The sequence below is a fragment of the Convolutriloba macropyga genome, chromosome 7 (genome assembly GCF_964194025.1).
Source record: "Convolutriloba macropyga chromosome 7, txConMacr16.3, whole genome shotgun sequence".
In the NCBI taxonomy this organism is placed as follows: domain Eukaryota; kingdom Metazoa; phylum Xenacoelomorpha; order Acoela; family Convolutidae; genus Convolutriloba; species Convolutriloba macropyga.
Genome location: NC_134474.1, coordinates 60871877 through 60885794, shown reverse-complemented (window position 1 = coordinate 60885794; position 13918 = coordinate 60871877). Strand labels below are relative to the sequence as shown.

The window sequence follows — 13918 nt, the reverse complement described above, 5'->3', positions numbered from 1 at the left end:
TTACAGAAACGTCCTTGTTAATGCCAATTTTACAATTTTAAATTAAAAATACAGTTAGCCGCTTAGTTTCGAGCCACAATTTTTCCAGCCATCTGCGTGCTTTGGCTATCTGAAGTCTTGCACATGAGTTACGTTTATCCATGAAAACCAATAACATTTTTTGTCAATTATTTCCAGAGTTAAAATAAACATTTTATCTGATTAATAGCAACTCTCACTGTTGCCACAAACAAGATAGGTTTTTAGATGGGACAGTCAAATGTTCAGCTGAAATTACTCCTCAGTGCAAAACTCAATGTTAACTTACTTATTAATAGCCGCCCTCATCTTCTCAGCCGGCTATTATAGCGCTCCTATTTTTTTTTACAATTCAAAGAATTTGAATTGTATTGGTGCGCTGTGTTTTTTTTTTTTTTAAGATGTGTTCACACATTTTTCAATGACTTTGATCTTTCAAAACGGGATAAACAGGTAAGGCCCAGCGGGCATTAAGTTTCATTAGAGGCCCAAAGTGGGCTTTAGAAGTCCTTCAAATGCGTATAGTGGTGCAACTGCTGGGATGGCCTTAATTTAAGGTTAAAAGGTCATTTTTAGGAGTTTTTCGGCTCAAAATGGTGCAATTTTTCATGTTTTTTTGTAATTTTTTTGAAATTTTTTTTGATTAGTCTCAGTTTGAAGTTTTTAAAAGCTGATGAAAGCCTTTTGTGAGACAAAATTGCTCGTTATGACCATTTTATGAGCTATATGTTGTGGTACTACAAACACAAACACACAAAATGATATTAATTTTTGCAATTTTTTTCAGGTTTTTTGAAAATTTTTGTCATTTTTTGATTTTTTTAGCTCTGGGTGTCACGAAACCTCCTCTACGGTTTGATGATAGATTACTGCACAGTTTCTATTGGTAATGGAATGGTTTTTAACTTTCTGACATCATGAATTTTAGCATTTTTTGACAAAATTTGCAAATTTTTCATGTTTTTTGACATCTTTTTTTGTCATCATTCAAATTGTTTGAGTCCCAGGGGCAAGAAACTTCAATAGGGGTTGGATAATAAGTTACTGAAAAATTTTTAGTTGCCATCGAATAGGTTTCAATTTTTGACTATCACTAATTTTAGCAATTTTTTTGAACAAATTCGCATTTTTTTCAGGTTTTTAAAAATTTTCATCGTTTTTTTTTCGGTTTTTCCAGTTTCAGGGACCAGGCAATCTCCTTTGAGGTTTGTTAATAGGGCACTGCATAGTTTCTGGTAACAATTGAATGCTTTTTAACTTTTTAATGTCTCGAATTTTAGCATTTTTTCGATAAGATCTGCAATTTTTTTAATGTTTCCTAAAGTTTTTTGTCATTTTTTGATATTCGTCCATTCGCAAGTGCAACAAAACCTATTCCATGTTCTGATAAAAAAATTATTGCATGGATTTTAGTTTCAATGGATTTGTTTTCAACAATTTAACCTTTCAACTTTTAGAAAATTTTTGATAGAATTTGCAATTTTTTTCAAGTTTTTTTAAAAATATTTGTAATTTGCTTATTTTTTTTTGCCTCAGTAGCCAGGTAACTGCATCCAGGGTTTCACAGTATGTTATTAAATAGTTGCTATGGGTCAACATAATGGCTTTCAACATTTTAATAGAACGAATTACTACTTTTTGAAGTTTGAAATTTTTTCTAAAAGTTATTGCCTATCGATCTATGAGCCAATGAGTTTTTTAAAGCTTGGAATTGGGTTACTGGACAGCCTCTAGAGACACAGAAATGTTTGAAGATATTTAAATTACAATTTTCAGCAACATTTCCTTATGATTTGCAATTGATTTCTTTCTTAAATTTTTGTCATTTTCGATTTAATCGAGCTTCAAGGGCCAATGAATGTTTTTCAGGTCTTGCATATATAATAGTGGACTGAATTCAGAAAAAAAAAATGGTTTTGAAAAAACTTTTGTGATAGGTGTTTTCAAAGGGAAACAAATTTGCCTTAGCTTTAAAAGCTTCAAGAATTTTAGCAATGAGTTTGGTTTTTTTTTTAGTTTTGATTCTTTTAGTTTCTCAATTCTTTGATGATTTTTGTGTTCTGGCTGGCATTGTTCAATTGATCTGCTGGTCAGGTAGAGTACGTCTGAGTTTTTCTTTCTTTGAATTGTATTTCAGGACTTGTCCTGCTATGTTTTTTTACTTCGTCGAATAAAAAAATGTTTCGCTTTACCTCATTTTGCCGCCTTTTCAACATTTTGCGTGAAATCTTTTTGACTTCTCTAGGCTAGTTTCTCTCTTCTCTCATTCTGCTAAAAGTGATTTTGAACATCAGTTGCTCAGCAAAGCAATTCAAAATGAACAGTCAGTATAAAAAATTGAAGTCAGAAATAGAAACGGGATAAACCCATAAAGCCCAATTTTAGATGCCCGCTATTTGAACGTCGGTCCTATAAGTATTAGTTACCTCTCTCTAATGCTGATTGTTATTGATAGTAGCCCCTGTAGCCTCTCTCTAAGAAACAGATGTATGTTCAACTACGAAATGCCATCAAAATAAATCGGACTTAAAAAAATGTTTTTGTACAAAAATCTTTTTTTTTCAATATCTTCTGTTATTTCAATCCCAATCATGCTTATTGGAATCAACGGCGGCTATTTTCCGGCAATCTGCCGGGTATGTTATAAGAAGAGAAAGTGTCACCAAAAACCATCCCAATATAGAAACAGAATTAAGTTTGACTGTACACTGCAATTTTTTCTACTGAAGTAGTTGTCGAAAAAAGTGTTACATAAGTTGTCAAATCAGTTTCACTCATGAAACATTTGTAAACAGTGATATTAACGGTGGTTTTTAAAAAATCGGTATGAGCGTCTACCAATACCAAAAAACCTTCTTCCAAAGGAACTTTCTGGCGCTTTTTGGTGCCGCTTTCCGTTCAATGCTGAAAGCACTTAAATTTAAGGAAAGCGGCTTCCACAACAGAATTACTAGCCTTAAAATGAAAAAAAAACATTAAATAAATGTGAAAAGTAGTTTCGTTCGGCTGCAGGGGCATCTCACGATTTTTTTCCATTTTGCAAAGAAGTGATTAAAAGACCATTGAGATACCCGCAAAAAGTGAAATTTATACTAAATTTGACTTCAAAAATCAAATGAGGCTTTAGTCTGCCATTTATCTACCGCTTGACTTACGTTCCTTTGTTTCCTGGGGGGTATATTAGGCCTATTCACCTGAAATCAAATGCGGCTTCCTTTAGAAGTATTAATTGCTTCCAGTCCGTAAAAGTGCGAAATGCGGCCCTGAATTAAGTGAAAACTAATTACGCAAAACTTCGCAGATGGCGCTTCCGTAAGACATAATTTGCTGTGAGACGCAGTTTTCCACTTCTCAACTTCCAGCCGAAAAGTGAAAACCACTCACTTCGTCCGCGAAATGCACATTGTATTAACGTTGGAAAAATGAAACGTGGTTAAAAACGAGTAAATTTACTCGCAAAATTTGGTAACTGTAGACGCTTGTACTGTTATCAAAAATGATTTGAGGACAATTTTGTAAAGAGATTTAAATTCAGAATTTAATAAATGACAGTTGAAGTGACCAAATAGTAAATTATGTGAAAAAAGACAAAACTCAACACAAGTTTTTTTTTGAAAAAAGGCAAAACGAAATCAGTCCATTTGAAAGTTTTTTTCAATAGTTGTGGCTTAAGAAACAAATTACAGGTTAGCAGTCAACAATAAATATCTATTGAGTCAAAAGTGCTTTGTTATCTAAAATAGGTCTGATGCCATTAGCTACAAAGTTGGATAATTCAAAATTTAGGGCAACTTAGTGTCGTTTTGTCGTTTTTCAGAAAGCTGTCCCAGTTTTAAAGTTGCTCCCTTATTGTTATTTTACTCTTCTTTAGAACCCTAGGGAGAAATATGCGAGGGAATAATTAAAAAAGTTAGCATATAGGCTTGCTCCGAAAAAGAATTTGCCAAGTAATAAGAGTTTAATTTTGAAAACATATTGAGTAGGATTGCAACTCAATAGTAGGTATTTCGATGTATTCCGAAAACAATTGAAACGTGAAAACGGAAAAAAATGATACAGTTGACATTGCGAAAAAGACAAAATTCTTTGACAAAAATGGTTAGTTCTTGAAAATTTAGCACATGATCATTAATTAGTATTACGGTATTAAATTTTTGTTTGTCACTCAACTAACTTGTTTTGAGTTAGAACGTCAGTGGAGAGTACAGCAGGCAGTTTTTTTCGAACTTCAGTTTTGACAAACAGTTTGGGAGACTAAATTGGTAATTTTGACTCCTGATGACTTTTTTTGCTAGCTATAACTTTAGTAACTGTTTATTTGTAAAAGTTCTGCTATAATAAACCCCAAATCCGAAAAATTAGAAATGATTTTTTGTCTTATTTTTGATTTCATAATACTCAATTTTCCCAAAGGGTGGTTACAGTAGTATAGCATTTTTTGGAAATAAAAGGGTTCTTCTAACCCTTAATCTGACAGCAAAAGTTCATATCAAGATCTGAGATAGTTACTGAAGCCATAGATAAATTAAATTTTATCTATGGCTTCAGTAACTATCTCAGATTTAATTGATTGTTCTATTTGGATTTTTCTGAGAAAAAAAATTAACTTTTAAGAAATTGAAAACTGGAGATGAGATACAACTTTTGTTGATGGAAAACCCGCTCAAATGTTCTTCATTTTTTTCAAGTAACCAATTGAATTTGTTTCCGCGAAATCAAAAGCTCAAGGCATTTTCAATTAACAGATGATGATAGCAATTAATAAATAAATAATCTTTATAATAATAATAGTTGTACACATGTTTGTCAAATTGGTAACGAATTCCACGTGAAGTGGGCCAATTTCGACGCAAATCATCAACGCTCAGGAATGAGTAACGTAAAAATTTTACTGAAGAAAAACTTTTATCCTTCTTTGTTTATGTTTGGAGCCGAAAGCAGTAATAAACTTGAGGGTTTCCTAATAATTTCTCTTTTTTTTCTACTGCTTTTACTCGCAATTTTTGTCGTGGTCAAATTGTTAAAACAATGGGATTGTGTTTCACAACCAATTTCTGGTTTTACTTGAGTGCTCATACAATTCAAAGAAATTTGAGTGCCTCATACATTTTGAGTGCCTCATCAGTGCCCATACATTTAACCGAAAATCTTTGAGCTCCTTTAAAATCGCCTGAGAGATCAAGAGACTCCTCTTTATTTTTGTCCCAACTCACTCAGCAACAAGCGACATGCTCTTAAAGAACCCCCCCATAGCGGGTAAGCAAAAGTTTTAAATGTTCAGTAGTGATTCCAATATCACATCTCTTGCATACGCATAAGGCTTTGACAGACTGATTAAACTAGCCCCTTACTTGCAATAACCAGGGGGCTGCAAACTTGCGTTATTAAACAAAATGGCCATTTGTTTGGGGTTTTTGCAAACTGTCTCTGAAAATCCTCTAATGGACGGAAAGCCATGAGACTGAGTCGGGTTTTAACTTCGCTACATTTTCGATCGTTTTGTTCTTTCTTGAGAGTGCAAAACGACATTTTTGAGCCCTTTTTGCAAAATGGCCTTGATGCAAAGGAGAAATTGCGGTAACAATCAATGCTGCTGGCTCAACCGCATTCTATACAACCACTTATATGTTGTCCGGTAGGATTTGATGTTGTGCAAAAAAGTCCTGCCCACAAAAGTGTAACACATTGGTTCGCGAGCAAGCTGACATAATTTATCTTGTATACAAATATGACGGTCATGGCCTGACACGGCAAGATGGCTCATCATACCTATTGTCCCAGATCAACAAAATGAATTTTTTATCTTATCCTGGTACGATATTTGACAGCAGCATGAAGCTGTTAGGAGACAAATGTAGCCCAGAGCGTGAATAGGTGCCGGGGACAAACAGGCAGCTGAGGGTGGAAACCTCTAGAGGAAGTTCGTTAAGTTAAAAAGTTATCATAAACGCTGAATTATCCAATTTTCCCTGAGTTTTTCTTATGAAAACATTTTGGTCGCAGGTTCAACTCAGCCTTCAACTGCCTGAACAAATGTTGTTTTCAGTTGAATTTTCACTTGTTGTTGATTTTAATCGGATCAGGTAGTTTCTGGTCAGTTGATTTTCTTGTTCCAATAATTGTTTTCTTAATGAGAAGACAAACTGTCCTATCAAAGTTTTTGTCGCAAACTTTTTCACAATTCTTTTTCGTCTTCTACTCTTTTTTTTCGTGACGTTTGATATCAACGTAAAAACTGAAAATCAACTCTTGTCCTGAGAAAAATTCAGTTGATTAACCATAACGAACTTGGAATTCCTTTTCATTTGGGAGAGTGAATCCAAGAGGGGAAAAATAGTACATTATTCAGTGGATCTGCTCTTATCATTACGACGCAGAGGTATACCCCAAAATTTCCGCCTTAGTAAAATTGGCTCGAAAATTAGATACATAAAATGAACGAAATTAGGAGACATCCTTCGTATCTTACTTTTCGCAAAAGGGGTTCCGCCAATTTTGCGAAATAAAAGAACATTCGTTGCAAAAATTAGGTAACAAATCTTGTAGCACGTTTCCGCTCAATTTAGGTATCTATTATTGGCGCGCATTTTGAGAATGCAATAAGCACTTTAATAAAGATTTATTTGAAGCTTTCAAAGCTTTAAAGTGCTTTAAATACATGCAACCACAAAAACTTATTTTTTTCCTAAAAGTCCCTCGCACATCAAAGGCTTTGTATATCAATGTGGGACTGGCCAATTTTGATAAGTAGTAATAAATAGTACTAATAAGTAGTAATAAGTAGTAATAAATTACTATAAGTAGTAATAAAGCAGTGATAAAAACTACTAGTAGTAATAGGTTAGGCTTAATTAAATAAGTAGTAATTAAGTTAGGCTTAATTGCGGATTATATGCGAAATCGAGCTTCCTTGCGTGCGAAAAATCGATACATAAATGCAGCAGATGCGTGATGCAAGCCGTGCAAAAAATAATTTAAAAAGTTTGTACTTGTATTTCGCGGCTAGGATTAGGACCTTTTTGCAAACACGGGATTCTAATTTCGCTTTCATTTTGCCGGTTTCTGCTAAAGTAACTATTTTCCGCAATATTGTTCCACTTTCAATGTATTAACATAGTAAAAACGAACATGAGATACACGCATCGGGCATATCTGCCCGTGACGATTTGGGTATACCTCTGCGTCGTAATGATTGGGTGCAACCATTTCTATTCAATTCCTGTAGAGATTGCTGACATCTTTGGACCACTCCAATTGAAAAGAGTCGAAACCTGATTTCAATTATGTGTCCGATTTGAAAAATCTGAGATAAAAAAAATAGATTTAAAATATCTATTTAGGAAAAATTGGATTGTAATAATTGTTTCTTTTCTTGTTTTACTTCAAATTTACAAGCAATTTAGTATTTCTTTTTGATCGGAAACTGTTTAACGATATGTTACCCTCAAAAGACCAACTTGTTCGACAAAATTTTGCAAAATTTTTTGTCGGGTAAGAATTTGACCTGCTCTGAAATTAAGTTTCCCACAAAGGCAAAAACCGTTGCACGCAGTTGAACTATTTTGTTAAATTGAGAGTTGGAACCTGTAGAGCAATATATGTAGGAGCAGCTAATATTTTTGCAGGCCAGCTATTGTGTTTACTTTCTTCAATTAAAACTGCATTCGATAAATGTGAGTTACTGCTTTGACCACAGTTGTTGAGGATTGTCAAAATTGGGATAATCTAAAATGTTATGTATACCCTAAAACAAAAACAAACTTTGTTTTGAATCAATTTGTTCAGGCTGCTGCCGATGTTTGGCCGGAGCTGGTTGAAAAGCTCATAGTGGTCCCGGGACCTCCTAAAGACCTCGAGGACTTGAACTACTACACCAAGTCAGTCCTCTCACACAACAAGTTGGTGAAGCTACTCATTGAGTCTAATCTGAAGGGACTTGTGGTCAGAGGTCAACAGAAAGGTCAACTTGATGAAGGGTCAGGTGAGGTCGCTAGTTGGACTCATGGCTGTTTGCTCATACCTTCTCCGCATTTGAACAATGTCATTCTGATCAAATCTGTGAGTGACCTTTCCAAAGTTGATTTCATTGAAAGCACAACCAAATCTATAACTGACCAGCTTTCTAAAATTCAATATGAGCTTAGCGTTTCCAGCTTTGGAGCATGTACGGGTCTTAAAATAATTTTGTTCGTTTTGCTGCTTAAAAGCGCGAAAGGAAAAGAAAATTTGGACGCTTTAAAAAGCGCTTTAACTCCCGAAAATTTGACAAGCGATTCGTCAAACTATTTCGCAATATCAGTTGAATACGCCACCGAACATAATTTTGCGACCAAAATTTCAAAACTCAATTCTGCAAGTAATATTGACAGTGGAACAATGAAGCTATTAGAACTCTATAAAGGGAAGTTCTCGAAAATTGCATTGAGATATGAACTGACAAAAGAAACATTCAGAAATCTAAGCCACCAGAAATGTTCATTTCACGAAATTGAAAATGTCGTGTATCTTTATAATTTCTATTTCCCCGATCGAAAGCAAAAATTAGAAATGATCCCAAATATCAACCGGATATTCGATAATTTGTTGTACAAAACTACAGAGGATGGAAAAATCATGGAAATGAATGAGGCTGGATTGTATTTGGGGGAAGTGTACCACTTTGTGTCCAAAATTATTGGCAAGTATCCATCTTCGAGCGGTGTTTTGCTGAAAAACTTCACAAATCGACATTTCAATACTCTTTTAAGGGATCTGCCTCTGAAAATTTATTCAATTTTTTCGAAATTTATTGAACTAGCTGTTTTTAACTTTGATGTGGTGTTAATTTTATTCGCTTGATCTTAATTACTTCACTAGAGTTAAACCGATATTAATTACGCGACCTTAGTTTAGTGCTAGAATAAGTCTCACTATATGCTCACAATCTTTTTTTTCTAATTGCCAAACTTATAAATAATTTGCTAGGAAAAAAATGATTAGATACAAAGCTAATTAAGAAACAGATAGAAATGAGAGAGCACAATTGTGGGTAAAACCTACGTTGAAGATATGGCGGGGTATGTAATCTTAATTAGGTTATTAAATACATCGTACTGCTGTCGTGAGAATTGCTCAAATTTTAAGGTGTTCGAAAATCGGCAGACTTACAATTGCTGCACTGAATTCCCTCTTAGCGGAGTGGAAGAGTATTTGCTCTTAGAGCAGAGAGAGAGAGAGAGAGAGAGAGAGAGAGAGAGCGAGAGAGAGAGAGAGAGAGAGAGAGAGAGAAATAATAGCTGTAGAGAAGCCGCTCGAATGCGCTGGTTGAGTTAAGGAACTGATTTCCTTCAACAGCAAGCTCTAGACTCCAACGTGTTTAAACATGAGTCAACGCGACAATGCTTATGACTAGCTCCGAATTACTTCCTAGGTCATTCGTAGAGTCAAATGATTCTCGTCTTAGTCATATGTTTGTTTCAGACTTGCTGCTGTCGAGAGCGGCCTGATAGCTTCAGTATCCTTCACTAAGTACAAGTATTAATAACGGCAGTGAATCAAACGTCAAAACCTAGACAGTAGTGTATTAAATAATACACAGCGGTATTGGCTATGATTATTGTATTCTTTTGATCAACACAATTCACGCAGCGTTGCTCGCTTTTAAGATTCCCTTCAGTTTAAAGTAAGACTAAACCTTTCACAAAACCGACGGGTAAATAATTATAAAGCCTCTCTAGTATCGGTGATTGCTGCGGCAATTATCCAATTAGCAATACTACAGCTCACCCCGTTTTAAAGAGGAGAAAAATTGTGCTCTATCGCATTAGACTTATAACGGTTACTAGAGAATGTTTTCAACAGTAAAATGTACACGTTAAAATGATGAGGGTTTGAGACTGTGCAATTAACTTACGGAAAAGTCTCAGTGATTATCTTAGGAATGTATTACTGGTAATTCCAGGAGTACGAAATAAGGACAACTTTCAGCGCCTTTGGGTGCTATTGAGTTCAATGATATGAAAATTGTTCTCACTGGTATTTTTACTTTACAGCAAAAACTACCGGTTATTAGACAAAGTTTAAGATTTACAAGATGTATCATCAACGCATTTAGGTTGAGTAAACTTTAAGTATACATGAAAACAAAATTCACAATCAAATGTTTTTTTTCTAGTAGACTAGTAGAAAAGAGGAATTGGTTGAAGGTTGACAACAGTATCCTAGCTTTACAGAAAATGATGGAGCGTTAAAAAAATCAGTTTTCACAAAATTTATACAGAAATTAAGAAAGCTCAAATTTATTGCCAAGACAATCACTCCAAATTTTCAAAATCAAAATTTCAAGTTTTTATCATTTCGGCTGTCCTGAAGATTTTCACTCTTTTTTCACCGCATTCAATTCGTCTGCTAACTTCCTGTTAGTATCAATCAACAAGTTAGTTTTCATGATGGGATCTTTCTGCTGTTGATCTCGAATTTTCAGGGTCAGCGTTAAAAATAGCAATTCGCATCTTAGTGCTTCCTTCTATTCATCATGTCTTTGTGCAGAAATTTGGAGGCAACTTAGCTGGCTCCGGAGATCTGCTGGAGTGTTCCCCGACTTCCAGAATTGTTTCCAAAAGGTGGAGTATTCGACCGCTAGGTCCAAGGTGGAATCGTTTCTACCGTTTGTCGGTCACTTTCAGGGAAGGCTAAGAGTTTAGAGAAAGGGACTTGTATTGTGCAGCCTAGCATTTTTGGGCGAATTCATACGTCATCTGGTTAGCAGTTCCGGAACGAAGTCTCCACGGATTCATTGTGGGTACCAAGCAAGAATCAGGGATAACGGGCAAGGTGTCGTTTGGGACTGTGATTGTCTGACTGGTAAATTTGTTCTTAATCACTGATTCTCTGAAAGACACCATTGGTTGTAATCTGTTGCGAGAGAATAAATCAGTGACTTTGTGTGTTTTGGATTATCATTTAGGGGGCATAGTTCTCTCATCCACTGGTGTTCGAGCCTTACTTCCTCTTAAAGGAATATCATTTCCTTTAGGAAATTTGTGGACTATTGAGTCGTGCAGAGGCAGTGGGGGTGCTTGTAGTGGATTGTGTTTGTGCTCAACTGAGTGTCGTTGATGATGCTGAGACTGATGTTGATGTCGGTGTTGTTGTTAATGTTGTTTGTTACTGTAACCACTCTGAGGTGAGTGGATCGCTTTTGGTTTTTTGGTCAGTGGTGAACACTCTTTAATCCAGTTTGTAATTGGGCCGTACTGTTCAGTTGGCAGTGTTGAAGTTGTGTTATTGTAGGCTGGTCTAGACATGTAAAACATAAACAGGAATACATTTACAAATAATGGATTTCAACGAGATATAACTGTGCCTAAAAAAACAATCGTACTTGTTGAGGTACCAACAAAATCATTTTCTTAGAGTAGAGGAGAACAATCACATATTATGTGCAGATTCAATTTTATGATCCTCCCACAGGAGTGGAAAGAAAGAAAAAAATCAGAAGGAGGTGAAAAACCTAAGAAATTGTAAATGAAAATTGAAAACAATCTCCGTTTTAAAATCGGATTATCTTATTAGTCAAAAATTAATTGTGTATAATTTTTCGATCAAGTTTTGTTAGATTTAACTGAATAAAATCGAGTATCGGACCTCGTGGCTCCCCTCCGTGTGAGGACCTGCGCAGCTAGGTTTTTTGTGTTGCAGTATTTACCTGCTTGTGTTGAAGGATTATCAGAGGAGGTGAAGGATAAAGACTTCGATGAGGAGGCTAACAGAGAGGGTGATGATGGAGGAAAGAAGGACAACAATTGGGATACAAAAAGGTTGCATCTTTTTGGAACTTTTGATCAAACCTCGGGAGTTGGTTAATCTTCTTCATGCAAACGGGGCAATTGGTCTGTCCTTTGACACAGGGAAAACACAAAAATGTCCTAGGTTTTAGTGACGTAACTTTTCATATAAGATTGAGTGGATGAGGTGACAAACTTCTTCACTTGGTTAAAGGAAAAATATCGACATTGGAAGCTATGGGATTCTGTATGAATTTGGCGGAGTTAAAGATGGCAATTTGGTTGGGAAGAGTCTTGGAAGAGATTAATTCTACAGTCGGGGCGAAGTAAATGGGGTGGTTGATCTGCGTCAGAAGGCTGCAGTTTTTTCCAACAGGAACTAATCTTTATGCAAATGGGGAATTCATCACGGTACTCAACGATGGGGGGTGTGATGAATTCTGTAGGCGGAAATCGAGCTTGAATGAAAAAGAATTTCGCATTACTAGAATTTGCAAGTGGGGTAGAGAGGTTCGTCTTTAAAGTTGGTTGGGGGATTTAGTTGAGTCAGTTTTAACTTCAGGGACTTTTCTTTTTTCAAAAAAAAATTAATGGGTGAAAGAGGGGTAAGGATTTTGATTAGCGTTTGTTGTGTGTCAATATTGATGTAAAAAAATTGTGAACAAGGGGAAGTTTAGTTGTCGTTTTTAGTGAAGGAACGTATGATGTCCGTTATCCTGACTAAATGTTGATTTAAAAAAAATCATTTTCAAATCAGTTTTTTGCTTTCTGTAGAGTTAGTTATAGCACACTTAGAGTGGTTCTCAAAGATGTAATAAAAGCAGTTCCAACAAACAGATGTGAAATATATTGAAAATATGGACTATTTTTGGGTGCTAACGTTCTATAGATGCACTAAAATGAAAGCTTGAAATGAAGGTGCAGTTTTGAAGGCTTTCTTGAAACTAAAAATGTTGACTAATTCTTTGTTTAGAAAGAAAAATGTGATCTAAAATAAATAAATAGGATCTTTGATAGTCACCTCAGCGTTTGAATAAAAGGAGAGAAACAGGGCGATTTCGAGTATCTGGGGGTGACTCGTTATATGTGATTGATGTTTCGAAATGCTATGGGGTGGACAAAAATGAATTATAAAGGAATGATGGGTGGTGGATACCCCAAGAATAGTATATATACATTGTATCAATTAATTTTTGGGTTAAGGATCTGTTTTGCACGTTAATCATTTTCAGTTTTATGTATGAAAAGGGATCTGGTCTAAGTTTTGCTCGGAGAACGTCAAAAAAAATTCCAATAGGGGGAAAACGCTGGTATGGTGATAGATCCTTTGTCCCAAATGTCAACAAAAACAAACAAAACTTCTCAAATGGCGGTTTTTTGATAGGGGAAGAGAACAGTGAAGAAGCGGTTTATCTGATAGGGTCTTACTAAACTGCCTTTGCAGTAAAAGTTCCAAAACGTTTTTTTTGTGTTGATGAAGTTAAAAAAGCTTGCAATGTACTTTGAATAGGTTTGGTTCTCTGAAAAGTTTAAAAAATGAGGCAAAATTAGTTAAGGTTTTTTAAATGGCAATCAAAATAATCAGTTCCCGAGGAGACTTTTGAGGATCAAGCTGCAATAATTTATAAGAGAATGTGAATGTTGCTTCCCTAATCAAGCAGATCATCTTCACAATCAAGTAAAAATTCCTTAGGAGTATAAAAATTTTTTTGGTCTGAAAAAAATACTGCATCCACAAAGTCAGAAATATTGGGAACGCGGACTTTTAAGTGCAGTAGTTTTTCATAAGCAGGTATAAAAGAGTACTATACATGTCCATAAAATTCGTGAAATTTATTAAATAGACTTCTATGGTGAACAGATGCAAAAAATAAATTATTAAAGTTTTGCATCTCAGGACATAAAGCTGACACAGTTAGGTTAGGCTACTAAAAATGGATTAAGTGAGATTAATTAGTTCTAAAAAAACAAAATGAATGACTGCATTATGTGGGAGCAATTGCATTTGCTTCTTGCTCAGTATAAATTTTAGAGTAAATATGGGGTATTTCTAAAATAGGAGGTGCTGGTACTTAAGAAGCAATGAGCGGTGACAGTTCTAATTGACTGTTGTCGCGGTAAATGTTATTATCTGG

At 35.2% G+C, this 13918-nt stretch overlaps 1 protein-coding gene across 1 annotated transcript in view; it reads left to right on the top strand.

Moving 5' to 3' along the window:
* LOC142343212 (uncharacterized) overlaps window positions 1-13918 on the top strand; it is a 92481-nt gene that overhangs the window by 2217 nt on the left and 76346 nt on the right. The window contains exon 2 of the mRNA XM_075394954.1: window positions 7804-7999. Coding sequence (XP_075251069.1) covers window positions 7804-7999 — 196 coding nt within the window. The remainder of the gene's footprint in view (window positions 1-7803; window positions 8000-13918) is intronic.